The following is a 27,772-nucleotide window of genomic DNA, read 5'->3' as shown; positions in this document are numbered from 1 at the left end:
AGAGAGGAAGGATTAACTAATGAGCGTAGACCAATTAACTGGCAACTGGCCAATCACAAGGAAATAAACTTGGATTCCCCCATCAGACTCTACAAATTCCAGACTGATCCAAATTTTAACATAAAAAACAAAATCATGAAAGTACCAGAACAAAACATGAATTTAGGGTGAGAGAAAGCCTTCATTTTGGTAGAGTCGAGTATATCAATATTTTCCTTTATGACTTCTGGAGTTTGTGATGAATTTGAGTTAAAGCAAAAGTAAGGAATCCCTCAGGCTTGAAAAAGAAGGCACACCATAAACAAAACCAAAAGGCAAAGAAAACACAACTGAGAAAGTACCAAATAAGTGAGGATGAATATGTTTCTAGCTTTGGGAGGAGGCCGTGCAAATCAGCATCCAACCACGTAGGATGTTTCCCAGGAAAGAAGCAAAGGGCAACAGTCAATTAGTCCAGAGAAAGAGGCTCCATCTCACCACTAACGAAAAACACACAAATTTACACAAATCGGAGGTGTCATTTTCTATCTATCACATTGGTGAAACTTTTAAAGATTGGTACAGCTCTCAGTGTGGGCAGAACACATTCGTAGGCACGGTGGAGGACGTATAGATTGACGGGAACCTTGGGGAAGATAATCTGGCAAAATCTATTAAAATGGAAGACTCACATCTCTCTGGCCAGGCTTCTAAGATAAGGATTCTCGTACCCTCCAAGTACACCTGTGAAACATATGAAAGGTGTGCACAAGTGCGCACGCGTGCACGAGTGAGTGTGTGTGTGTGTGTGTGTGTGTGTGTGTGTGTAGACACACAATAGGAAGCTAGGAAGTTCACTGAAGCAAAAGACTGGAAGCTAGAACAACAGGAAACTGATTGAGAAGGATTGAGTCTCCTCACTGTGCAGCGATGAACAAGAGTAAACGGGATCTCAGTATGCTGATGCAGGATGACCTGAGATGTGTTATTAAAGGAAAAACGCCAGGTACAGAAGAATGTGTACAAAATGGACCCATTTTCCCATTGGAGATCAAATGTATAAAAAAAGGATATCAAATGTATACATGCATATATATGGGGAGATATATATATAATACATGTATACAGACACACACACACTCACATACACACACACAAACACGCACACAGACATGCAGAAAATACCTCTGGATGAGAAGGTAAGAAATGATTGCTGGGCTGTCCAATAGAGCTTTCTGCAATGATGGAAATGCCCTATAAATCTGAACTGTCCAATATGGTAGCCGCTAGGCTCAGACTGAAACGTGGCTTGTGCGACTGAGGAATGAAATTTTGAATTTTATTTCATTTTGATTACTTTACATGTATGTAGCCACATGTGGACAGCACAGACATAGGTATTTTCAGCGAGAAGGATTATGAAGGGAGAGAAACAGAGACTATTTCTTTCTATACTGTTGCAATTTTGCGGCTGTACATGTGTCACTCTTATTTAGAAAGAAAAGTTCCTGCTATTATTAGAAAGAAAAGTTCCTCCTATTGTTTTCAAGGTCCCAGGGTCCATAATCAGAGGGGATGTAGAATTGAATCCAGGCTTTCATAGGGGCCATGGAAAAACGCAGATACGGAAATATGTGCACGAAGCAGGTCAAGTTGACAAACTCTCGCCAGGGAGGAAGGTCCCAGAAGAGGAACCAGTCATTTCCACATCCCACAATGGGGGAGAGAGAGGAGCTGTTTGGACAGGTGATGTTTGCGCCAGGCCTATGAGAAGAATAGGTGTGCACCAGACATTAGGGAGAGAAATGCATTCAGAGCAGGGGAAGAGCTCAACTGAGGGGTGGGGGCAAGAGAGGGCAGTATGTCCAGGATTCCAAGAGTAACTTAGGTTGGCAGGAAGATGTGGAGGCGGGTAGGAGAGCGGGTTGAGAGATGAACAAGAGATAGGCTCTGAGGACCAGGTACTATGGACTAAGGGGCTCAGAGTCCTCCCTGAAGACCAGGGCAAGCCCCAGAATGGTTTTAAGCAGAAGAAGTGATCACGCTTTGAGACAAGACCCTCATTGGCTGTGACTTGGAATGTCAAAATCAAAAACTGAAGCTGGAAACGAGGGTGCAGTTGAAATATATACAAAACTTATTTTTATCCTCTATGGAAAAATCACAGTAAAGCTATTTATGGATCCAAAATTGCATTCTATACATTTTACTTTGTCCACGAAACAATCACATTTGGTCTGTTTAGAGTTATGCAGCACCAAGAGGAAAGAAAATGCAAAGGAATGTATTATTCCCACCTTCCACAGCCATCTCATTTTTTAGTAAGCCCCCTAGGAGTTGAAGAAGTCATGTGTCTTTACCGTTACTAATTCTTCTAGGGCTTCAAATCTCCAGGAGATGGGTAGGATAAGAAACTGAATACCCAACAAATCATATATGTCTCCGTAGGTTGACTGTGGCATGATTTCTCTTCTTACGTCAATAAACATTGTGGTAAATCCTAGAGCAAGGTTTCTTAGCCTCCGCACGATTGACATTTGGGGCAGAATCGTTCTTTGTTGTGGGGACATCTGGTCCCTTACAAAGCTTAACAGCATTTCTGGTCTCTTCCCATTAAACGCTAGTAGTGAGCAACACACAACACACAACACACACACACACACACACACACACACACACACACGCCATTTCTGACAACCAGAAATGTCTCCAGACATTGCCAAATGTCCCCTGGGAAGCAAAATCATCCCTGGTGGAGAACCACTATCTTCGAACCTCAAAGACAGAAGAGGCTTGAGGACCAGCCCACCCAGTTTCCTCATTTCACATGTAGGAAAACAGGCCCAGAGACTGAGACAAGAAACCAGGTTTCCTTACACCGTTTAGACATTTGTTTTTAGAGATTAGAAATCCTTTTCTTAGCCTCAGAGAAATGCAAGAAAAGAAAAAAAAACTTGGAGGGATTTTAATTCAAGTTAGTTTCATCTAGACGAATATTCATTTATTCTCTCTCTCTCTGATCTGCACGGTTCATCTTAGAATTTCTATTTTCTAACTTGGTTTTCTAGCCACAAACGCTGTCAAAATTAATAATAATAACATAAAAAGATGATGGACACATTCGCCCAGTCTGATTCAGCGTTTTTCATTTTTCCTTCGTTCATAGAGAAGATCTCCAGGGAAGACGTCTGACATAGGGGCTGTCCTGTCCCCGGCCCTCTGTGAGGCCCCTCACAAACATGGTTGTTACAAAAGCCCTCTGAAGGGATCACTGGCATCCCCACTTTACAAAAGAGGAAACTGAGGCTCACAGAGGTGAGGTAACTTGTCCGAGATCACACAGCCAAAGAACCAGCATTCGAACCCAGGTCTATTGGCTCACGGCTGCGTTTGGGTGGTGGAGAATCAGGATGAGTTCATGGCGATTACCCCGGCGAGCGCGGAACCTGCTCAGAGAACCCAGTTCCCTCCGAACTGCTCAGATCACAGAGCTGAGAAGCTTGTCAGCATCTCCAGGAGGAGGCTACAGCGACATGGCAGTTGCTATGACAACTAGTTTTCTTATAATTATAGAACACTTCGGTGACACGACAAGCTGCACATACAGTCACTTTGTTAGGACCTGTCTTCCTCTGACAGTTCCTGGCGCTTAAACATCATAAGTTAAAAAAAAATAAATAAATAAAAACCCCACATTTAACATAATCACACACTGCAGCCACGGAAGCCCAGAGAATGAGAAAGTCAGGAGATGAAACCTCCTGCCGCGTGATGGAACCGGTGAGGCTGGCCACGTGACAAGCCGTGAAGAAATGGCATTTCTCCCTTGGGAAACGTTGGCTTCTGTTTATCTTTTGGATCGATGCCTTTCAGGACTTGGCCAAAAGTGTATTCAAAGAGAAGAAAGAAGAAAGGAAAGCCAAAGCAAAATTAGCCAAGTACTTGGCAAATAGCAGGGATAGACAGCAAAATTTTAGTATTCTAGTGACCACTTCTCAGTTTAATTTAGCCTGTTCCCCAAATGAGCAGGGTTTCCCGATGTGGAAGATGGTACAGACAGAAGAACATACACACAACACACACACACCCTCTGGGTCAGAAAAGCCTGACTGCCTTATTGGCTGTGTGTTCCCGAGTACCTTAACTAACCTGGCTGATCCTCGCTTTTCCCATCTGTACATCAAAAATAATGCCTCCTCCATGAGTTATAGTAAAGAAAAAATGGAAAATGACTAGCTAACTACCTGGCACACAATAGGAGCTCAATAAAATGCAGGTTATTGTTATTAATTTCAAATAATAATTTCTAAAATATGGCTTTACTTGCCATCAACATCTTCCTTTTATGACCCCACGTGGGATTTGAGAAAACTTTATGAGGCTCTACCTTCAGAACTACCTTCGGCCCTCCAGCCAGGTACCAGGAGAACTCTCAGGAAGTGAGTGGCCCTCTCAGAGCAGTGACAGGTGCAGGAGCCAAGACACAGACTGGGCTGTGGGACTCCCAGACGGGAAACTGACTCGGGCAATCGAGGACCAGTTGCTGGAGGAGGTGAGTTCTGGGCTGGGTCACAAGGCAGAAACACAGGACGGCCACAGAGGCGGAGGAAACTGCGGAAACAAGGACTGGGAGGTGTGACCAGGCCTGGCCGCTGGGCAGAAGCACGAGAGGCAGGAGCATTGCCAGCACAGGAAGTCAGTGGCAGAGGCCGTGGCACTGGCAACAAGGACCCTCTTTGCAAGAGCCCGTAGTGTCGGGGCCTCACACTGGGGCTGGAGGAAGGGGGGGCAGCAAAGATTTCTCAGGCAAGATCTCACGGTCCCATCTGATTTGGAGCATGATGGAGGGCAGGGGGTGGGATGGAGACGAAGGGTCAGAAGCTGGCACCGTGTTAAGGCTGAGCCAGGAGGAACAGCTAGGCCGGGGCAGCGTCAGTTGAGACAGACAGCCCACGGAGACAGAGCCAGGCACAGCTCTCCTCTGGAGACCCGGCCTGGGTGGAAGCCTCCCGTCCAGTCAGATGACCCGCTCCCCAGAAATGAAACTGCCATGTAATGACAAGAGGAAGCTCTCGCCGAAGGAGCTACCATGGAACAGTGTTGATTTGTTACCTCACTTGGTCCTCACACCAGGCCTACGACGCAGCTGTCACCACCCCATTTTACAGACTGGGAAACACCGCTTCAGAGAGTGAGGGGACTTGCCTTCGTTCTCACAGACCTGCAGTACTAAACCCCAACACAGCATCTCCCTCCCTCCGTACTGCCTGCCACACAGTTGTGCGCTGGGCAACCAGCTCGCGGGGGCGGGCGTGGGGTGGAAAGCATGATTTGTAGGGTTTGCCCATTTCCACGGTGTAAATACTCCCACCGTGTAAATACTCCCACCGGGTGGTTACAAGCTTCCAAGAGTTCAACAACTGGCTTACAAACTTTTAGTCGTTGGCTCTGGGGAGCGGGTGTGCACCAGCTGTAGCCCACCCCTGCGGAGACCCTAGGAACCACGAACATTCCCTAAACTCTACAAGGCTCCAACTAAAGTCATTACCAAGTAACTGTCTTTACTGCGGCATTTACTTCCCAATGATTCCATGAGAACAAGAAGCTGGCAATAGAAGCAGCCTCGTCATTTGGCCGTAGAGCGGTCACTGGATTACCCAGCCCCTCGTCCAAAGCCCAGCACGTCCCTCCTGACACAGCACCATGAATGGTTTCGTTAAAAAAAAAAAAAAAAATTAAGCCCCATTTGCTTTTCGATGATCCATGAATCACAATATACATTCTGGAAAGTCGCTCTAACAGTGTAATTCCATCGGGCCAGGAGAAAGCACCCAGCCACGTTCACAGGCAGCATCTTTATTCTGACTTTCAGGAAAACCCTGGCCACACGTCAACAATGAACACCAAACACCACAGCGGCCTTTCTGGGCCAGCTACTCACGTGCAAATCCTTTCTGCACTACGCAACGACTCCGCTCCTAACCCAGCGGGCACTATTTTCAATAACTTACCAAAAACGTTCCTCAATTTTTTAAAAAAATAGGAGAGCAATAAAACCACGAAAAGACATAGTAAAATCAAATCTCTGATCTCCATGTGCTGCCGTGGGCAAATACGAGAATCCCACCGATGGAAGGCGGGCAGAAGCAAAGGGCAAAGCTACAAATGAGGGTCTCACCTCCCTAGGAAAGAGGCATCGGGAAGAAGGTGCTCATGAGGATGTGTCATCTTCTAGAGGCGGAGAAGCAAAGCGAGGGTCCCAATTTTAAACAGAGATACTGAAACGAGGAGCCACAGCACTGGTGTTTATGACCGCGGAGTTGCTCGGTCAGTTGGGGGCATTTCTGTGTGCTCAGTCACCCCTCTGCTCAGTTATTACACACACCTTTTGGTGGCCAGGTACTGGCGAGGCTCTTGGGGGGACAAAGATGAAGAAGACACTAACCTGGCCTCAGATCAGGGGGAGACACCGCAGGTAACTCAGCTATGCCGACACTGTGACCGCGGTGCTGGTATGGAGGACCGGGGAGCAGGTGTGGGAACCCCAAGGAGCAGGACAGACAAGGAAGAAAGGGGAGGCAAACAGGCAGGCAGGCCACAGTGTGGCGAGGACACGGCCGGATGGCACTGAGGTGTGGCGAAGAGACTGGGAGGTGGGAGCACAGAGCTGAGTTCTTGTTTTGTTCTGACAGGTCCTGGCTCAGTGGCTTTGGGAGCCACGTCACTTCTCTGAGCATCAGTTTCATTACCTATAAAGTGGGGATAGTACTAAGATACCACGTCGATATAAAAGATTTTTAACAGATTCTAGATTATACGTATTACAGCTGAGAAATAACCTACCAAAAATTACTGCCTACTCCCCAGGAATCAAAGAAACGGCTTCAGAGGTCTCTGTTGAGAGCCAGAGGCCCGACAGTGAACTGGCTGCCCTTTGAACAATTCCAGGTTTTCCCAGCCACGTTCCTGGGGGAAAGCCAGGAAAGAGAGGCCGAGGTCTGTCTCAACCAACAGACAAAATATGGCTAATTAGTCAAGAAGCTAAGAACCCAGGAGGAAGACAGGGATCCGAACAGGAAGGTAATAAAATGGTTGTCCAAGGACTTACACTATTTGTTATGTCAAGATTGTGTCCTGGCTTACAGATGAGGAGCCAGGCGCTCAGAGAGGTGACGGGACTTGCCTAAGATCGTGACGCTAAGTGGGAACAGGGACATAGTCAGCTGCCCAGGGGAGTGCAGCCCCAGAGCCCACGAGTGCCCCCAGAACACCTCTCATCAGCTGAACACAAACAGCCTCCAAATGTAACACTCACTTCCTTCCCACACCAGCCTGGGGACAACCAGGTCTGAGCGTGGCCAGATGCGCCAGTCCCCCCCCCCATGCCACCAGCACCCTCCACAGAGAAGTCAGCATTAGAAGAACCCCAGCCCTGGGAGTCGGAAAGGAGGCGCTTCTCTCTGCATGCGCCCCTCTTCTCAGATCAGCGCATGGACAATCTGTCACATCTGTGGCCCTCTGCAATGACTGCAAGAGCCCTCTTGGTTTTAGAAAAGACAACAATTCCAGGTGGTTCCTTCAGCCAGTCTTTCTCAGTTCACCCCTCCCCACCCTGTTCTCTCCTCTCATTCTCTCTCAGCATAATTGCTGTGAGCTGCTCTCTCCAGGTCGGTTTTGCAATGTGCAGTCACGAGCTGTCCCTCCTCTGTGAAGGTACTAAGATGTGGGACGCAGCAGCCTGGCTGCTCCCATGGTTACCTCTGCCGTGAGCAATAGGCTGGAGGGGGGCCCAGCACCACGCTCTTTAAGACCAACTGGAACCTCTGACTTCCAGCCCTGGGTCTCCAGCTCAAATCTCCATCCTGCCTCCAGACGAGTTATGTCCAAGGCCGGGTGGACCACCACTGCCCCCACGGCCCCAGGCTCCTCCCACCCAATGCGTCTCCCCCAGCCCAGGCCCCCCAGCTCCCACTTCAGTGGATGGCATCCTGCTGGCCCAGTCAGCCAAGCCCCACACCGAGCAGCCCCCTGACTCCCCCGTCTCCAATACGTCCTGTCAATCCCACCTCCGTAACAGCCCACCTGGACCGAGCCCCACTGCAGCTGATGGCTCAGAATCCGGGCTCTGCTTACTTGCCACCAGTCTCCTCCCTAATGTCTACCCTCACCCCAGCAGATGCCTCCTCCATAGGGCCCAGAGGGCGCTCTCCTTAAGAACACAGAAGAGCTCACAGCTTTATATAAGCAAAGGAATTGCTCCATTCCTCTCATTTTGTTCCAAGTGGCAGGGCCGTCCGCCCACACCTGACAGTCAGTGCTGACAAAGGGCTGCCCCCAAACCCAACGCCCTTCCCTTCTGGCCCCCAGGACTAACTGAGTCGAGCTGCGTGGGGACTTCCTTCCGCAGGCACTGGACCCTGAGCCAGCCCCTCCGGTCCTCCAAGCTGACGCACTTCTGTTCTGACTGGCAGTTACCAGCTGCAGGCAGCGTGGCTGAGCAGAAGGGCCGCCCAGGCCTGCTTCTGAGCGCTGACTCTGCCATTTGCCAGATCACTGGCCTGAGCCATAGTTCCCACTTTACACCAGTTTCTCAGAGGCTCACGACCACTAAATATGACAAAAGAACCACATGACCAAAAGTTAGCAAAGAGAAAACAAACAAACAAAACCATGGTCCAACCCCACTGCTGATGAGATAGCAACAAATGGCATAGTGATACGTTTCCTTCCATGTCCTTTTTCTTCTTTATACTTCTGATTTTTTTTATCCCAGAAAACATACAATTTTAATCTCTGCTTTTTTCATTCTACCTTCTCTGTGAAGTATTTGCCTGAATTATCACGTCTTCATAACCATCATTTTAAATGACTACTAAATATGGAATAATTTCATCATAGACTTGTAATACTTTATTTGGTAAAAAGAGCAACTTTTTAAAATAATTCTTTTTTCCCCGATTATTGAAACAATACATGCTCGTATGAATTGTGGAAAGCACAGGAAAATAAAAAGAAGATGGAAAACTCTCATAAGCCCCTAATTCAGAGTAAACTAAATACTCTCTGGAAAAACAAAACAAAACAACAACAACAGTTTCTTAGGAAAGTGTTAAAAATAGTCCATCCTATTGCTGTGGTCTTATTTACAGAACCATGAGAGTTGAAAGTCTGGCGTTGTTGCCAATACTTTGATTTTATAAATAATACTGCAATAAACAATCCTGTGCGTGACCCTGGGCGTGTTTCTGAAGGTCTCTGCTGCCGGGACAGGTTTGTGATGCAGGACGTGATGCACCAGGGTACACCCCCGCCCTCCCCACACAGCTACCTGCTGGTCCTTGCAGGTGCCTGCGGCCACTCCAGGCCAAGTCCACCTTCACTGGGCCCACACCTGTGTTCCAGACACTAAAGCCCAAAATAAGAGCCACCCCTGCCCTCCAAGAGGGGACCAGCGTCCAGGGGAGTCCCACATTCGGGGGGTGCCCACAGAGCTGCCACATTCTCTCAGGCTCACTGCTTTAGCAAGGACAAAGTGAGGGACAGAAACAGACCAGTGTGCTTGTCCACGTACACGTGCCAATTCCCAGATAACCAACCAAGGGCTGCTCCCCTTTCAAAGCCCCCAATCGCAGTGGACACAAAATAGCTGCTATTAGTAGTGTGCTTACCATGTACAGAGACAAGTGCTTTGCATGTATTCTGCATGTTACTCTCCCAGCAATCCTCCTATGACCTCCATGTGATAATGAGGTGTACTGCCCTGCTGTGGCCTCATGGCAGCCATAGGTGGGAGCAGGGCTCAAACCCTGCCAGGCGGCGCCAGTATCCGTCCACAGAGCCACAGTTCTGCTGTCCCCAGGGCTGACTTTGCCTCCTAAATATCTGTTAGGTCGGCCCGCATCTCTCTATCTGCTCACCAGCCTATCCGAGCCGCTACTGCTTTTTCACTTACATGACTCCAATCAGCTGATAGTCTTCCCACACTCCCTCTTACCTGCTACAGTCCATCAGCCACACAAAAGCCAGTGCTTTGGTCAAAACCCGAATTCAATCGTGTCTCTCCCCTTTGTAAAGTCTTTCAGGGGCTCCCTTTATGCTTCTAACATAAAACCCACACTCCCCCACTCTACAAGGCCTGGAATTGTCTGCCCTCTGCCTGCTTCTCCTGCCTCATCTCTGCCTCCTCCCCACACCCCTCCTACAGCCCAGCCTCCCCTCCCCTAGTCCTGTTCAGTGTTGGACCAGCCTCCCTCCAGCCTCAGGGCCTTTGCACAAGCTATGCTCTCCTCAGCCACTAAGTCCTAAGGGCCTTCGCCGAGGTTCCTCGTACTTCCTCACATGCATGCTTCCCAGCTCCTCCAGCAACTCATCCCAGGGACATAGCTGTCTGTCCTGGTGACTCCTCCACCAAGAAACAGAAAGTCACACGGCTGGTCTTTACCATTAAGAAGTCAGCTTTTCTTTCCCTTTGTTTTTACCATATTTTGTTGCAACCCTCCAGCGACTAAAACCTGAGTTTCTTTACATATTTGCATCACATTTCCTGGCGATTGTGATGGAAAGGCAGAGAGATGGAGGCAGGAGGAAGAGGAAATGAGACACATTTATCGCTTATCAAATTATCTGAACATGCCAGAGCAGGAGGGAGAGTCACCCTCAAGAGGCAGAGCTCTTGTTATTGGATTAGATGCAGTGCCCCAGACAGAGTGGCCTCAGGGTCTCCTCCCGAAATAGCCCACGTCGGTTTGCAGTCCAAGGGCACCTGCGCCAAAGCACCAGGTGTCTGAGCTGGCTGAAGCCAGCCTTACCTTTACTCTTCCTGTTATACCATCGAGAAACTGACCGTAAATTCAGCGATTTTCGGCACCCGGAACGTCCCTTTGTTCTTCTGTTCGGGCTGATACTCTGTTCTTGTCTTCACAATCACCTGAAACAGTCAACCAGTGTTAGCATGCATGGAGCTGAAACCCTTTCTTTCCCTTTTCCACTGCTATTAACTCAAATTCATCACACAGTGCATAAAGATCAGGAAGTAAAGAACCTCCCTCTCACACACACACAAGAAAATTCAAATTACCCATAATACCTCCCCATTCCAACAGAGACAACCATAGGTGACCATTTGGGTCACACATTTCTAGATGTTTTTATATTTGCCACTTATAAGAATCTGTATTTTCTTTTTATGATGGGTTTATACTTTATAAATTATATCCTGCCTTTATCACACAGCATTATACCAACATTTTTTCCACGTAGACAAATATACGATTGTATTTTGCCTTTTTTTATTTTTTAAGATTTTATTGGGGAAGGGGAACAGGACTTTATTGGGGAACAGTGTGTACTTCCAGGACTTTTTTCCAAGTCAAATTGTTGTCCTTTCAGTCTTAGTTGTGGAGGGCGCAGCTCAGCTCCAGGTCCAGTTGCCATTGCTAGTTGCAGGGGGCGCAGCCCACCATCCCTTGCGGGAGTCGAGGAATCGAACTGGCAGCCTTGTGGTTGAGAGCCCACTGGCCCATGTGGGAATCGAACCGGCAGCCTTCGGAGTTAGGAGCACGGAGCTCCGCCTGAGCCACCGGGCCGGCCCCTGTACTTTGCCTTTTGACGCAGCATAATGTTCAGAGCACGCGTATACTCCAGCTAACCTCATTAGCCTCTCCTGTTGAATTGTTCCGTTGTTTCCAGAGTTCGGGTTATATAACCAAGTTGTGGGGAACGTCCTAGCTGAACCTTTGCACATATACTTATTCCCGATTTGATTTAGGGACTTCCACAAAGGACAACATAAAGGTTTATCGAATTTGTTGTATCACCTTAGTTTTCTCAAGTCTGACTATTTTTCAGAGGTGATTAATACTTTATCAAGAAACGCTGCCAACCTGCCAAGACATTTATTGAACTCCCTCCCACTGTGTAGGAAAACGGGGAGACAAATGGAGACTGACAGGTGATCCGTGACTACTAGTGCCGAGTGCCACAGTGTCCTGGGGAACACAGCAGCTGGGGGAGCCCCAGGGCCTCACCTACAAAACATGGAGAATGATCATAATACAGCCCCCACTCACCAAGGCTGTGCGCCCTGTGAGCCATGGCCTTGGGGCAATGAGCGCCTCTGCCTTGTCCAGCAGGCAGCGTTCTACGCCGGCCCTCCAGCTTTCCGCCCCCAGCCCCCACCCCGTGTGCCTGTCCTGTCTCATGTCATCCCTGCGAATGTGATGGCCCAGCCACGCCCATGATTACGTTACACTACGTAAAACTCCATCAGAGCAGACTGGAGAGAGTCTCCCGCTGAGATACTGAGAGGGCCGTGCAACTAGTACCTTAGGGCAGCCTCTAGAAGCTGAAAGCGACCTCAGCCAACAACGGGTCACTCAAGGAAATGGGACTTCAATTCTACAACCACAAGTAACCAAGTCACTGAATTCTGTCAACAACCTGAATAAGCTTGGAGAGGACCCCAACCGCCAGAGGAGAATGCAGCCCAGCCAGCACCTCAATTTCAGGCCTGTGAGACCCCAAGCAGAGAACCCAGCATCTGCGCCTGGACGTCTGACCTACAAAAACTGTCAGATAATACATTTGTGTTGTTTTGAGACACTAAATTTTGGTAATTTGTTACACAGCAATAGAAAACGACCAGAGCTTCCCACATTGCCAGTCCGCATCATCCATCTCTTGGCTTGGGCTCTTTGTTCCACGATTCTTAACCATCACCCTGGTCTTGAGCGTCTACATACCACACAGCTAATGTTGCAAAGCATTTGCTTCCTAGTTCTTCTCTCTGCCCCTCTACTTCTATAAATATCTTTCCCAAAGCTTCTCATAATGCTCAAAACCATTTTCATCATTCCATGTAAGTGTAAAAGGCCCTATGCTGTAGCTGACATGTTGAGACAGGAGACAGAACTAAAAATATAGGACTGTCAGAATGAGGCAATGAATAATCATTATAAGCAATATCATTCTAATTGTCATAATAAACATTGTGTGGTTGTTCCTCCAGCATCCATCTCCATCATCAATCAAAAGCCTTCCCCCCCTATTCTTTTTAGGAACTCCCCCCTGCCCCACTGTGTGGCAGCCATGTGGTTATGTGGGATCCCGCCCTCCCTTGATGACTGGGATGGTCCCTAATTAGGTTAAGCCAATCAGAGCATGCTATCCTATTGATTACAAAATTTTGATAGGCTCAGAGGTGGGCATGTTACCCAATTTGGACCAATGAGATACAAGGCAGTGCTGACTAGAGACTTGGGGAAAGAAGCCTCCTTGCTCTTTAAAGGTGTTCCACAAAGAGCATACTCTCCCTCTGGCTGTTGTAAGGACTTGAGCTCTGGAATTGCTGAAGTAATCATTGCACTATGCGGAGGAGTCAGGATGAGGACAGAGGCAGCTCACAAAGGAGGTCAGAGGCAAGAGGGACAGAGGAAATGGACACGGGCCCGGAGGACGTCCTGCCCTCTGGGTCACACCTTGCCTGAAGGCAGGTCCAACTGGACTCCGCAATCATGGGGGTAAATATACACTGTTTGCTCCTTGATCCAGTTTGGGTTAGGTTTTCTGTTACTTGAGGTAAACACTTTATATCTGGTACAAATATGTCCCAAGAAAAATGAACTGAAAAGCTATTAGAATTCATTACGACGGCCAAGTACTAAATAAGTATAACAAAATCAATAAATGTCCTTAGCTCCAGAAAAAAAGTCACCTCAAAATGCAACGAGTCCACCTAAAGATATACACAAAAATGGATGCAGACACTTTTCTCATGATAGTTCCAAAATGAGAACAACCCAGGCATCCATTAACAGGAAGACGGATAACTGTGGTTTATTGATAAAAATGGAATGTGACCCAGCAACACTGCACACACACACACACACACACACACACACACACACACACACACGGGTCAATCTCACAGACTTCACATTGAACAAAAGAAATCTGACACAAAAGGTTTTTCTTATATACTGTATAATTTCATTTATGTCAAGTTCAAAAAATATATTTATATATTATTTGTTTATATGTTTATAAATATAAAGAATATATGTGATATTTATCGACATAGGATATTTCTTTTAAAAGTATCCCATTTGCCATTCACAGTAATGGGGTGGGGTGCAGAGTCTAGGCAGAGTTGGGGGTCCTAGCCCCCTTCAAACCCATGCCCTGCACCCCCTAAGCTGTTGTTTACGTCCCGAGTGACTTTCTGATGAAAACTGTTCCTTTGGCCTCACAGCCTCCTTCCTCAAACCACCAAGTTCACACACAGGCCAAGGGACAGGTGGGCACCTCACCCCGTGTTGGTCCTCAGGCATCTGTCCCACGTTTTCTCCAAATTAGCCCAGGTTCTGACACAGTACTTTACCTCTACCCTATGAAAGTGCTAGCTTGTCAGAACCCCACCTCCACGTCAAAAGCAGGTCTTTGCCCAGCTGTCTGGAACAAATGGACGGTTGGTTCTCTGGCCTCATCCTCTTTGACCTCTCAGTGGCCTCTGACAGGCTTATTCACTCGCTCCTCCGTGAAACGCCCTCCTCCCTGGGGTCCCTGGCAGTCTCTCCTTGCTTCTCTCCCTACTTGCTGACCAGCCCGCCTCAGTGTCCTCTTCAGGCTCCCATCCCCCTTCCGCTTGACCTCTCAGTGTCAGACCTCTCAATGTCAGGGCTAGGTCACGAGCACTCCTCCCTCCTTCTACAAGACCCCCCCACCTCCCGCAGAGTGTCCCCACGCCGTCACTTCCAAGTCCCTCTTTATCCTCATACGTCACATTTCCATCTCCAGTTGGGACCTCACCCAGCACACAGATGACCCCACTGGACCTCTGCCTTTGGGTCAGTATCCTAACCCTACCGAATCCACGGCAAAGCTCTTCGGTTTCCCGACTCACCTGCCCCTCGGCATTTGCTTCCCCATGTCATCCCCAGCTCAGAAAATAGCAACAGTATCCACCACCGTTTATGTCAAATCCTACATAAGAATCTCCCATGGTCCCTCCCTTCCCTTCAGTCCCCAAATCCATTCCATCACCAGCTCCTGCTTTCTCAACAATGTCGCTCGAGTTGACCCATTTGATCAGACACACGGCTGCCACCTAGCCCAGAGCATCATCACCTCGCCACGAAGGTTTGCTCTGGCCAGCTTCCTGGTTTCCATTCTTGCCCTCCCCAAACTCAGGAAAACGCTTTGAAGACTGAGAGAGCAGCGTCTACCAGCAGACATTCAGAAGACGGCAGGAGGCTGGCACCTGAGCAAACTACAGAAGTGGTTTTGAGTGTCCAGAGGACAGGGCAGGTGATGTGAGGGTCTGTCTGAGGCTCTGAATGCTACACCCATCATCTTGAACATTAACTGGAGGGCAGCGAGGAGCGGAAGAAGGGTTATAACCAGAGAACGGCTTTCCAGGTACAGGTACTGGATCTGCCATAGTGGAGATCACCGTGGAGATGGAGAAAACAGGAAAATCCAGCCCTACAGTTACTGGAGTCAACCAGCTGTTAGGCATGGCAGGAGGTGGGTGTTCTGTTCCCAGGGAGGGAGTGGACCCAGAAACATCTCCTTCTTAAAAGGAGACATAGTAACAGCCACTTTTTTTCTGTACTATGAAGGGGAAAGCATAAGAAATGTTAAGCAATCATTATTAATTGGACCTTGGAGGAATCAACTTGCATAAGCAAAGAAAGAGAAGAGCAAACAAATTTGCAAAGAAAGTCTCTATGCTCAGCAGTTGGGAAAAAAAAAAAAGGAGCACAACAGAGCCCTGAGCTCCTTCAAGAATAAAAGAAATGGGGTGAGGGGTGGGGTGAAATGGAGACAGCAGAGGAAACATTCTTTCTGCTCTTTTTATTATTCAGAGTGGGGTTTACAAATATTTGAAAAAATGAACTTCCAGATTTTCAAATATCATTGTGGATTTGGGCAAAGAAGTAAATTTGTTTTCTTTTCATATTTATATATGAGCCCCATTGTCCTGTTGGCAACTGATATGAAGAACACCATTTAACATAATTGGCATTGTGAAAATGGGATAAATTATTCATCCTGAAAGGACCCCTCATCTGGATCTATAGCCCTTCGCTGGCAAGGCCAGATACTACAAGGTGATTCACATGGCGCAAAGTACAGATTATGAAAATTTAAAATACTATTTTCCAGGATTATCAGTAATGAAGAGGTTCCCACATGGAGAGGCCCAAGGATTGGCAGGAACAATAAATAAAAGTGTGGAAGGGCTGACAAGGAGCAAGATTGTGTTTTTACGAGCTGGACTTGCAAAGGCCAAAAATAGATGGAAGCTGCAGCCTTTGGCTTATCCCTGCAGCTGAAAGAGAAGCTCAGAGAAGGACAGTGAATGGCTGGTGGCTGAGGACCGACTGGTGCCACGCACTGTGCTAGGAGCCCTATCGATGTGCACTCATCTCATCTCCATAACTCGCCTCACACCATTCTCTCTAACCCTCGCATCTCTGCTTTAAAATCATTATTATTCCCATTTTTCAGAGGAGGAAATTTAGCCAGAGAGGGTTCAGGCACTTGCCTATGATCAAATGACTGGTAAGTGGTTGATCAGATATTCACACTCAGGATTACCAGGCTCCTTCCTCTCTATCACGTTTTTTAAAAGGGGAGACACCACTACGTGCGTGGCACTGCGCCAAAAGCCTTCCTCCTGTATCACAGCAAATCCTCCCAATCAGTCACTTTGAAGGTGGAGGGATTACCCCCCTTTCTACAGATGAAGGACAGAAATGACTTCACAACCTCACACAGCCACCAAGAGGCAGAGCCGAGGCTTGAACCTGGGCTGCTGGCTCAGATCCGAATGCCACCCAGTAGGAAGGTCACCACTCAAGAATCACTACACTCACACTCTGACCCAGTGGCACCTGGCACACAGCAGGGGCTCCATAAACACCGCTGAATGAAGGAACAAAGGACCGAGTCCTATCTCTAAAGAAACAAGGTGAAGTTGCCAGATGGGGCCTGAGGACTTCGGTGGGAACCTTCTCCCATTTGCAGCCCTCACTCCTCACCCCCGACTCTGTCTCTTTGGGTCTGAGTCTTTCCCTGGGTCCTTCAAGCTTGGTATTGGGCCCAGGACACAGGGTAAAGTGTCAGTGCAAAAGGACGTTAGTGAGGTGTTGTCCAGTCCCATCAATTCACAGATGGGGAGCTGGGAGCCCAGAGGGGGAAGGGATTGGCTACAGCCGCACAGCAAGACTGGGCCAGAAGCTGACTCCCAATCCAGGTTCCTTCTGTGGGATCAGGTCTCTTTGCCTTGCCCGGCCTTTGCTTTTCCAGAGGTAGAATGGAAGGTTGGCCAGTATGGCCTCAAATGGCCTCAAATGGACGACTGAATCCCTGAGACTATGACTCTCCAACTATGGGGCAAGACGAGCGGGTGTCCGTAGGCCTTCCAGCTCCTTCTGCTCTGGGCAAAGGCTCACTCCCTGGGCTGGAACCACCACAGCGGAAGTCCACAGTGATGGACTCCACCATCTACGGTCAGGAGGCCCGGCCACTTCCCTGCTCAACTCTCCCTGTGGCCTGGGGCCAGCCCTGTGTTCTCCAAGAACAAAGATCCTGGGCCTGAGCTGACGAGGACGATGACAGCTACAGCAGCAGCAGCAGCAATAATCGCAACGACCTCGCGTCAAGCATTTCTGCTGCGCCAGACCCTGTGAGAAACATTCGACATGTGTCTGCTCTTTTCATCCTTTGAACAAGTCTCAGAGGACGATACTATTGTTCCCATTTTAACACTGGGAGGTCAGAGTGGGTAATAAACCTCCCTAGGGTCACGTAGCCAGTAGGTGGTGGAGTCGAGGTTTGAATTCAGATGGCACTGCCGTATGCTTCCCTCTGCACGGACACCGGCTCACCCCACAGTGGCCTGTCGTGTGTGAACGTGAGCAAGTCACTAAGCTCTCCGAGACTATCTCACCATCTGTGAAACTGGCGGGATGTTTTTTAAATAGAAAATTTGACACATGCTCATGGTAAAAAACACATTAAAAATTATAGAATAAAATTCTTCAAAGGGCCCCACCCACCCCCATCCCTACACTTTAGATGTTTAATGCTTTCTCGTGTGTTTTTCTGAAACTGTTTTACGAATTGTAAGCATAAAACATACACACGTTTCCACAAGTGGGATCACTCCACACCACGCTCTTTAGTTTTAAAGGGACTGCATTAGTACAAGCAAGTCTGCTTCATTCTAACAGTCACTTAGGACTCGGTACCCATGAACCAGTGTATTTAGCCATCCTTCTCATGGAACATTCCAGTTGTTCCCAGTTTCTTTTTTTATATTTAAGCCTTTGCATACTTGAGAAACTGTGCCCATAGGATAACTTCCTACCAGTAGAAAGCATACCGGTAAATGGCATAGTTTAAATTTTATAAACAATGGGAAAACATCCTCTGGAAAACACTGCACCCAATTATATAACCAAAAAGAGTACACTGAGGAGAGCTGCTACCTGCTAGTGTTAGCAACACTAAGCGTTACCAGTTGGTTTGGGGGCTTGGGAGTTTTTTGTTTTGCCAATCTGATAGGTAGAAAGCTATATTTTTAAATTATGTTTTTAAATTATAACAAATTTTCCATGTGCTTAATGGTCATTTTATATCTATTTACTGGAATCGTCTAGTCAGAGCCTTTTCCCCAGTTCAGGGTGATTTATAATCCATCTCTTGAGGGTCTCTGAAAAGCAGAACAAGAGGGCTCTATGAGCCGGGAACCTGCAGAGAGGAGTATTTCTGTTGCTCCCTGGGGAAAGGCTGATGTCCTCTGATCCTGTGTCCCAGGGAGAAAAAGAAATCCTCCTGTGAAGCCATGGGAAGGGCCGAGAAGGGACACAGGACTCAGCTACGTATAAGAGCGGCAACTCCTTTGCCCAGCACCCCTCCAGGGCCACCCCGACCAGCCTCTAGGTCCCCGCGCCTGAAGCCCCATCCTTCTCAGCACCTTTCACTTTTACAACTGGCTTCCCAAACTGTCAACTTTAGGAGATATTTTCTTGATGTCTAGGGAAGGAAAGAAACTATATCAATGAGCGCCTTTAGACAACTTTCATGTTTTTCCCTCACAGTACCCCTGTTAGGTAGATACTCTGCTCACTTTACAGCTGGGAAAAGACCCAAAGCCAGAGATGCTAAGTGACCAGCCTAAAGCCTAAGCTAAGTGAATAGCTTAGCTGGAATTGGAACCCAAGTCTCTAGGACTTCAAAGCACATGTGGTCTGCCACACAAAATAGGAAGTATGCCCTGCATCAATAACTGACCTCTAAATGTCTGCAGTCCTTTCCTCCCCCAAGCAGGTGAGCCAGGATGTGTAAAGAGTAATCAGTAGAAAGGAAAGGAACGTTTGCCCAGAGCCTGGCAGCTGCTTGCCAAATGCAAGATTCACCTGGGGCTTCTCCAAGGCGGGGCCGTGCCCGTCTGTGGCTTGCTTTCTGCACAACCACCATCCACTTGCTGCTGCTGGTGGCTCCCAGCAAGACCTGCCTCGGCTGCACTGTTTCTTTTGGTGCGTCCTAGGGCAGCGTTTCTCGCTGAGCCTGTTTCTACATCTGTAAAATGGGGATAATGATAGTGACCTCACAGAGGGTTTGGGGGGGTCCCTTAGATAAACCAAAGGCAGAGAGGCCCCAAAGGCATGTCCCGAAATTTGGTGTCTGCAGACTGATGTTTCAGCTTCTCAGGAGCTTGCCCCCGTGGCCTGGAGAAGGCCACGCAACTGCTCAGATTCAAGTCTATTCCCGCACCTGCCAAGCGCTGAGATTAAGTCCAGCTTTAGCGAGACAAGGGACGGGAGCCTCACTCCGCCAGCACATCCCGCTGCCCACTCTATGCAGGACTACGGCTCCAGGAGAGACAGAGTCAGGGCATTCAGGCCTGGCGAGCGAACCGCCTAGTGCCAACCCAGCACTCAGTCAATACAAATCCACCCACCTCCCCCTTTCCAATGCCACCGCCCTAGGGCTCACCCCCACCATCGCCTTCACGAACGTGGCAATGGCCTTCTGGCTGGTCTCCTGCCATACACTCTCTTCTCTCTCCTCTTCTACCACTCCTGCTGGGGTGCTGCAGGAAACCCAGTCCCCTCTGTTTTGGGGAAACAACTCTAGTGCTTCAAGGAGGACGGATTGGGAGGCAAGAGGAAGAGGCTAGAGACTAAGCCTGCGTCCCCTGTCTCTAGGGTGGCCCACAGCAGCCAGAGGATTCTTCCTAAAATACAAATCTAATCCTGTTACTCTTCCGTTTTAAAACCCTCCCAAAACAACACAGCAGGCCCACATAAGCTGGCACCCACCTCAGCTCACCTTCCAAATCCCTCCCCTCACTCGGTGTGCCTGGCCAACCTGGCCTCCTGCCTGTCCCTTCAACTCCCGCAGTGCCCATCTCTTTGCCCCCTATATCCCTAACCGCCCCATCTCAGCCAGGCCTTCTTCTTCAGGACGTCCCCTGACCGTCCGTCGTCCATCACAGTGAGGTCCCCTGAAGTCTTATCCTCTCTTACATTACAGCACCGTATTCTTTCCATAAAAGCCCTTCTCACACCCACGTCTCTGGGCTGGCAGCTGGGCGACGGCTTGTGTGAAGTCCCTCCTCCCCATTGGACTGGAAGCCCCATGAAGGCAGGGGCCATGTCTGGCTTTCCCTGGCTGTATAAGCATCACCCAGCACAGGCCTGTCCCATACAGGGCGCCCGACAAGACGTGCTGGACGAATGCGTGAGTGAATGAATACCTTCCAGTGGGGAACGTATAACCACAGCTACAATTATGGGGTCAGGGAAGGTATTCCCTCTCCAGGAGAGCTGCCATCGGAGCTGGGTTTAGGGAGACGAGTACTGGCTTATAGAACAGGCACAGGGGTGAGAAGGGCATTGAGGGCAGAAGGAATGACCTGTGCGAGGAGGAGGGAGCATGCAGCACCCTGGAGAGTGTGGCAAGCTCTAGGCAGGGTTTCTGAACCTCAGCTCCGTTGACATCTGCCCCCTGCTCCCCTCACCCACCCATCTCAGCCAGGGCTTGTCAGGATTCCACACCAAGCACACTCTGTAGTTTACATTTTCAAAAAGAAAACCTGTGGTTGAACACTGGGGTTAAAGAGACTTCCTTCTGACTTCATTTTAGCTTCCAACACGCACCGTCTGACTGGAAACGAATCAAAGAGCTGACCACCATGTCAGGACTCACTTCGCCTTCCCTAGGTTGGGTCCCGACACTGTCATTCCACTGTCCACACAAGGAAGCCAAGGCTGAGGCCGTTGGAGGAACCTGCTTCCTGCCAGCAGCCAAGCGAGGCTAGGAAGTGGTGAGCCGGCACGGAAACCCATGGAAACCCACCTACGGAGGCCGCTGCAGTCTACGCTGGTAATTGAGCATGTGGAGGACCCATCTGGCTTTTTGAGTGGAATTCACTTTTAATACATCTGTTCTCATGTCAGGGGGAAAGCTTGTTTGCTCTTGTAAAGATTATAAAAGCCAAATAGCAGCACAGGAGGCTGCTAATGCCATTTCCCCCTCAGAGAAGAGAAGACAGAGGCCCGAGTGAGGAGAGAGACGGCACATGCGTCGCACTGTGGGTTGGCAAGTGAGCGCAAGCGCGAGCCCAAGTCGCCTGGGCCAGCTGGCTCCTTGTTCCTGCAGAGGTGGAAGCTTCTGGAGCAGCACTGCCTGGGTCCTAGGTCCTCCAGACATGGCCAGGATGCTTGCCAACCATGTGCTTTGGGCAGTGATTTTCCCACTCGGTGCCTGAGTGTCATCATCTTTGAAAACTGAATTAAAGTAGCAACTTCCTTATTGGGTCCTATTAACTACTGAAAAGGTAAATTGTGTGTGTGTGTGTGTATCTATGTGACTTGAAACAGCATCTAGCATTTAGGAAGCACTTGCAAATGGTCATTACTACTCTCTTATAGTTAGTTTCATGCCAGGCACTTTCCATAGGAGGCCACGTCTAACTGTGTTCTGACCGCTGTGAAGGAGATAGGATCCTCCCCACTCCACAGAGGAGGAAACTGAGGCCCGTCAGGTGGGAAGACTTCGTCATGAACATCAGAGGAGCCTGTGACGTGCCCCTGCCGGGATGTGTCCCTGCGGGATCTGAACCTTCCAGGGTGCACTGCCTTCCCTTTCTCTGCAGGTCCACAGTGTTCCTTTCTCCTTTAGGCTTTGGGACAGCTGCGTGCTCCATCTGGACTGAGCACTCAGAGGCTGTTTCCTCTCTCAAGGAGACAAGGAAGCCCCCGGAGGCAGGAGGATGGAGCCGGGTGGGAGAATATGGGGCGACAGAGACCACGTATCTCTGGATGACCTGTGGCTGCATGTAAGGGGTCGAGGGGGAGGTGACCTCACCGCAATCCCTCTCCTTGCACACAGCTCAGGGACAAAATCTTTACGAGAGTAAAGATTTTTCCTGAAGCTTCACAAAACCTCAAGAGAATATCTCCCTTTCTCCTCCCCAATTTCCGTTATATCTAGGCTCAAATTCCAGCACTACTTCTGTGAGCTCAGATAACTATAACTAACTACATTTCTCTGCTCCGCCCTCTTTTCACCCATAAATGAGTGCAAAAGCCCGACTCCCATGGTAATATGCATCCAGCACAGTGGTTCTCAACGTTGGCTGCACACAGGAGTCACCTGGAGAGATTTAATTAATACTGACGCCCGGCTCTCACCCCAGAGATTCTGATACAATTGTTCTGGGCTGTGGCCTAGATTCCAGGAGTTCCAAAAGCTCCCCAGGTGATCCTAACATGCAGTCAAAACCTGAGAACTTCTGCTATCCCCGCAGCAGATACCCAATTAACATTGTCCCTTTACATTCCTCTAGTGCTAACGGCCTGTTCAAATTTTGTGTTTAAAGATCGGATCTGTTTCTCAGGATGGCTCAAGGCTTCTTTATTTCTGACACCCTCACGCACGTTCTCATATTGACCACCTCTGCACTTTCAAAACAGATGACTCAACCCCCAGCCAATCGCCAGGGCCCTATTATCTAGCTTTGGCTCCCCTTCTGTTCATTGGGTAGAGCCAATTGGTTAAGACACACAAAGCCCGGAGACGCCAATGAGAAAATCAAACAGATGGAATGATCCACTGTTCACTCTTCAGCCAGGGAACTCCCTCCCTTGCCTCTACAGCTATCTCTTACAGTGTGCAAGAGCTCACACTATAAAACCCCAGGTATTCGCTGATGGATCTTAAACAATAATGTTTCTCTCCCGTGTCCATGGGATAACCCCCCATACACACGCACACACACACACACACACACACACACACACATACACACACACACACCTTTGTATAAATGCCCACCTCCATTCTTCATGGACTACTCCCACGTCAGGAGATGTGCCATCAGCCAGTCACTCATTTCCAGCCACGCCTCCCACCAAAGACACTCGGCTCCACTCATGCTATTTCCCCAAAGCTCTCCATGCTTTGCACACGAGTGCCCTTTGCCTTAAATACCTCTGCTCCAGGGGTCTACCTGGAAGGGTTTTACTCACCTTTACTAGCCAAATTCAAATGTTCTCTGCAGCTTACCTCACCTGTCCTCCCAGGCCCCTCCCCCCACAAGAGAATTTAGCTGTTCCCACCCCTGTACTTTCACGATCTTTGTCATGCTTGGTCAGGAAGCACGTTTACCACGGTGCATATATTAAGTGTTGGACTGGATGGGGGTTTGTAATCCATCTTTTTATAACCCACCTCCAGCACAGGCACAAGGCTTTAGCCGGTACAAACTAAATGCTTGTTGGGCTGCATCTAATTCCCGGTCCTCAAATCCACACCGGCTGGTTTCGGAAACACCGCCCCCAAATAATCCAGCCCATTTTCTCTGTCACCATTTAGAAGCTTATTAGTGTTCATCTGCTACGATCAAACTTTAAAAAGGAAAGGTTACTTTTCGTGCTCATGTATGTATACGTGAACCAAAAGAAGATGAATAAACACTTACCACCAATCTGAAATCACACAAGAAATGGCACGTCCCTGGAAGCAACAACCAGTTTACAAGAAAGGGTTCATATTAGGCTGATGAGGAAATGAAGGGTTTGGGGATGGGCGTTTTTGCTGCTTTATTTCCTGAGATGGGGGGAGGGGGACGGGGGTGATGAGAGGAGCACCTGCTTTACCTTTTCTGGAGCAGGCAGCTGCAAGTGATTAACCTCCAAGGGAGTGATGAGAGGAACAGTCTGGAAGCCATCCTCAATGGAAGGCGGTTTGGTTCCTTTCTCGCCGGGGTTACTGTTCAGCTTCACCACCATCCTTAGGCTTTTCTTCCCAGACCTAAGGCAAGCAGGGCGATCCTCGTTACAGTGGGAGGTGAGGCCGGGAAAGAGAAAACAACGCGATCCTCAACGGCTCCACCTGGGCGGTTTTCAGTGTACAGACCAGGGTCACTGATCTTCCCCTACATTTCCTGACAGGCTTCTCATGATCCAGGAAAACTTTCATCATCAAAATATGCCACCTGCCCACAGGGCTCAACAGCCCTCAAATTTGGGAAACTCAAGAAAAATCCCAGACTCACACACACAAAAATACAAGCTTGAAAAAGAAAAACCCAAGACACCAGAGCTAACGTAAGCATATAATCTCAGTGAAAAGCTTATTCTTACTACAAAATCGAATCCTACTATTTCAGATTACCCTACAGTATGATAAATTTCACCTTTCCACCCTGGCCGCTGTTTTATGATACTGGTTTTTCTGCAACACTCTCCCTAAAACATAATAAATACATTCAATGTCCCTATGTGTAGTATACCCTTTTACATAACATGTAGGTTGTACAGGCGATACAATTTCCTAAAACAAAAAAGGACTGGCTTAAACTCAATCCTGTTATTCCACCATGGAATGCCTCCATTTCCTCAACGGTGAAGGGCCATTTTTTTTCCTTCCATGGAAAGTTAACAACCCTGTATGGCAAAATTGCCAACTAAATAAACAAATCACATTTATCCCTCTCCAGCTCTGTTGGAAGTCGAATAAATGCTGCTCCCACCCCACCCCCAGTAGACCAGCACAACTGAATTTCTCATGTCAATCCTGCTGATGGAACATTATTAGACAAAATAGGGTTGTGGCGGGGGGGTGAAAGGGGTGGGAGAGGGTTGGAGGCTATTGGGGAGTAGTTATAGCAAAAAGACAATCGATCTGAAAGGCGTACTTACTATGCTGCGCTCTTGGGGTCCCAGCAGATTCCAGCCAATTTGCAGAGGCGGAGGACAGCCAGAAGTCCTCCCTCCCGAGCCCGAGCTCGTGGTGCTGAAAGGACAGCGCCTCGCGTGTGTCTGGATTGGGAGCTTCTGAGAGCGAGGCGCGAGCAGCGGGGCAGAGCTCCTGGCAGCGGCCTGCCTGCTCGCTCGCTTGCGCCCCCTCCCACCGGGGAACGGGCTCCCACACCATCTGTCATCTGGCACCACCTACTGTCTCTGCAGGGCCACAACCACGGCACGGGACAAAATGGTTTCAAGCAAGTGGGAGGGAGTCTGGCCACAACACAAAACAAAATAAAAAACAGTAAAATGTAATATGCACCATAAAGTAAGCAATCCTTGCACATTTAGAAAAACTGGAAAAGCACATTTATTAGAAGACACCACTTCCTCAGATCTTCCAGAACAAAACTGTGGAATAAGGAATGGTTCAGGACCTGGACTGCTCTGCCCTGTGGGAAGGGAAAAAGGGATCGAATATTTTTTGATAATCTCCCAGGCAGTGGGCACTCCTCCAGGCTCTTTCAGACGATTTCCCTCATTTGCAAAATGTGATTTCTAATAGTACTCACGGTGGGGTGGGTGTGAGGTGTGAAGGAGATGGGCAAAGCATTTAGCCCAGAGCAAGCCCAACGTAAACACAGACCAGGATTCTCACACCACCACTGGGATCACACAGGTCAGAGAAGGTCAGGGCTGGCAGAACACCAGTAAGTGGGATCTGAGCCCTGGGCCATCGCCACCTGGTTGAAGTGGACAAAAGCATTTCTTGGAAGACAGGAAGGGATCATTTCCCAAAATGGAAAGGAGTGCTGTGGAGCGCTGCAAACACCAGGTGTCTATCTGTAAACCACAGGCCCACACGCGACTGCTGCCAGTGCACCAGCTCTCCTCCTCCCAGCTGAATAAAACACCCTTCAGGCCGCGGGTTGGCACTGACCTGGATGAAACACATAAATACTTGTTCTTTTGAGCATCCTCTGATAATTCTAGGTGGCTTTCACTATAAATTACTTATAAAGAACATTTTAAACTTATCCATGTTTTTAGCATAATATCCTACGCATTTTCACCTAGAAAAATTGAATTGCTCTTTATTTTTTCTATGAGTTTGTAACCATTTTCCTTAAAAACAGTGCGTGTAGCGTGGGAATTAAGCACAGCCTTTGGAGCCTGACTATCTGGAGTCACATCCCAGCTCTGCCACTTGCTAGCTTTATGATCTTGGGTAAGTTACTTTGCCTCTCTGTGCCTCAGTTTCCTCGTTGAACTTGAGGGTAGTACAAATACTGCACGGGATTGTTATAAGGATTATGACATGTATGCCTGTCCTGGTGTCATAACTAATTATATCTCTTGTATGCTTACTTCTAGTAATTGGAAAGTAGACCTACCGCAGCTTAAGGATTATGTTAGTTAATAGACGTAAAGTGCTACAAATGCAAAACAAGTATCTACTCTTCTTATTCGACTATTAGATAAGCAGTTTTTAAAACCAGCTCATGCATTGATGACATTTTTCAGTTTTCTAATTTATTAATGTATACTTTTTTAAACATTTTCTTCTTCCTCATTTCCTTAAGTTTCTCTCATTTTTCTCTTTTGAACTTCCTGGGACAAATATCTAGTTTCTTGATTTGCCTTCTCCCTGTCTGATAATGAAAGAAATTAATGCTATTACTTTAACTGACCTCTAAAATACTGCTGCCTTTTCATTATCATTCCTTACATATTTTAATATGTAGTACCTATTTTAATATTTAATACAGTAGTACCTCGGTTTTCGAACATCTCTGTTGATGACCATGTCGGTTTACGAATGCCATAAACCGGGAAGTAAATGCTTCAGTTTTCGAACACGTCTCGGAAGTCGAACATGTCACAGGGCTTCTGCTGAGTGCAAGATCCTGAGGCCTAGCTGTAGGCTGTTTTCAAACGTTTCAAAACTCGAACGGTCTTCCGGAACGGATTACGTTTGAAAACCGAGGTACCACTGTAACTGAAGGTTTGCTTCTCTGACTCGAGAGTGATTGTTAAAATAGTTTTGTTTCATTTTAATTTCTAAATGTCTGGTTTTCATTGTTGCTAATTTATATCTAACTAGTTATATTATAACTAGTTTCTAATTTTATTGCATGTAGTCCAAGGGCCTTTTCTGTATATTTCCTGCGTTGGGGAATGTATTACATTTTCTTTGTGACCCAAGATATGAATTATTTCTGTTAAAATTCTCAGAGCACAAAGAAAGAAGTCACATTCTATATAGATTTTTACCCGTAACTATTAAATCAAGTGTGTTACTCAAGTCATTTAAGTCTTCTACACCTTCATTATTTTTTACTTGCTTGATCTGTCAAGAAATTAGAGAGTGGTGTTGTGATATTTCTCCTTGATTAAAGCTATGTTGTGTGGCACATAGTTATTTGGCACGTGATGTCACATCTTCTCGTGACTTTTCCTTTTAGGATGTAAAATGATCTATTAGTCCCATTTAGTGTTTTGTGATTTGAATTCTAGATCTAAAATACAAT

General features: G+C 48.0%; 1 protein-coding gene across 1 annotated transcript in view; it reads right to left on the bottom strand.

Moving 5' to 3' along the window:
* NSG2 (neuronal vesicle trafficking associated 2) overlaps nt 1-25,459 on the bottom strand; it is a 45,491-nt gene extending 20,032 nt beyond the window's left edge. The window contains exons 1-3 of the mRNA XM_081035960.1: nt 25,197-25,459; nt 24,153-24,306; nt 10,823-10,906 (exon numbers count right to left, since the gene is read on the bottom strand). Coding sequence (XP_080892086.1) covers nt 10,823-10,906; nt 24,153-24,284 — 216 coding nt within the window. The 5' untranslated portion in view covers nt 24,285-24,306; nt 25,197-25,459. The remainder of the gene's footprint in view (nt 1-10,822; nt 10,907-24,152; nt 24,307-25,196) is intronic.
* Nucleotides 25,460-27,772: the final 2,313 nt, after the last annotated feature.

The sequence above is a fragment of the Rhinolophus hipposideros genome (genome assembly GCF_964194185.1).
Source record: "Rhinolophus hipposideros genome assembly, chromosome: 23".
NCBI classification, from domain to species: domain Eukaryota; kingdom Metazoa; phylum Chordata; class Mammalia; order Chiroptera; family Rhinolophidae; genus Rhinolophus; species Rhinolophus hipposideros.
This window is presented reverse-complemented; position numbering and strand designations above follow the sequence as displayed.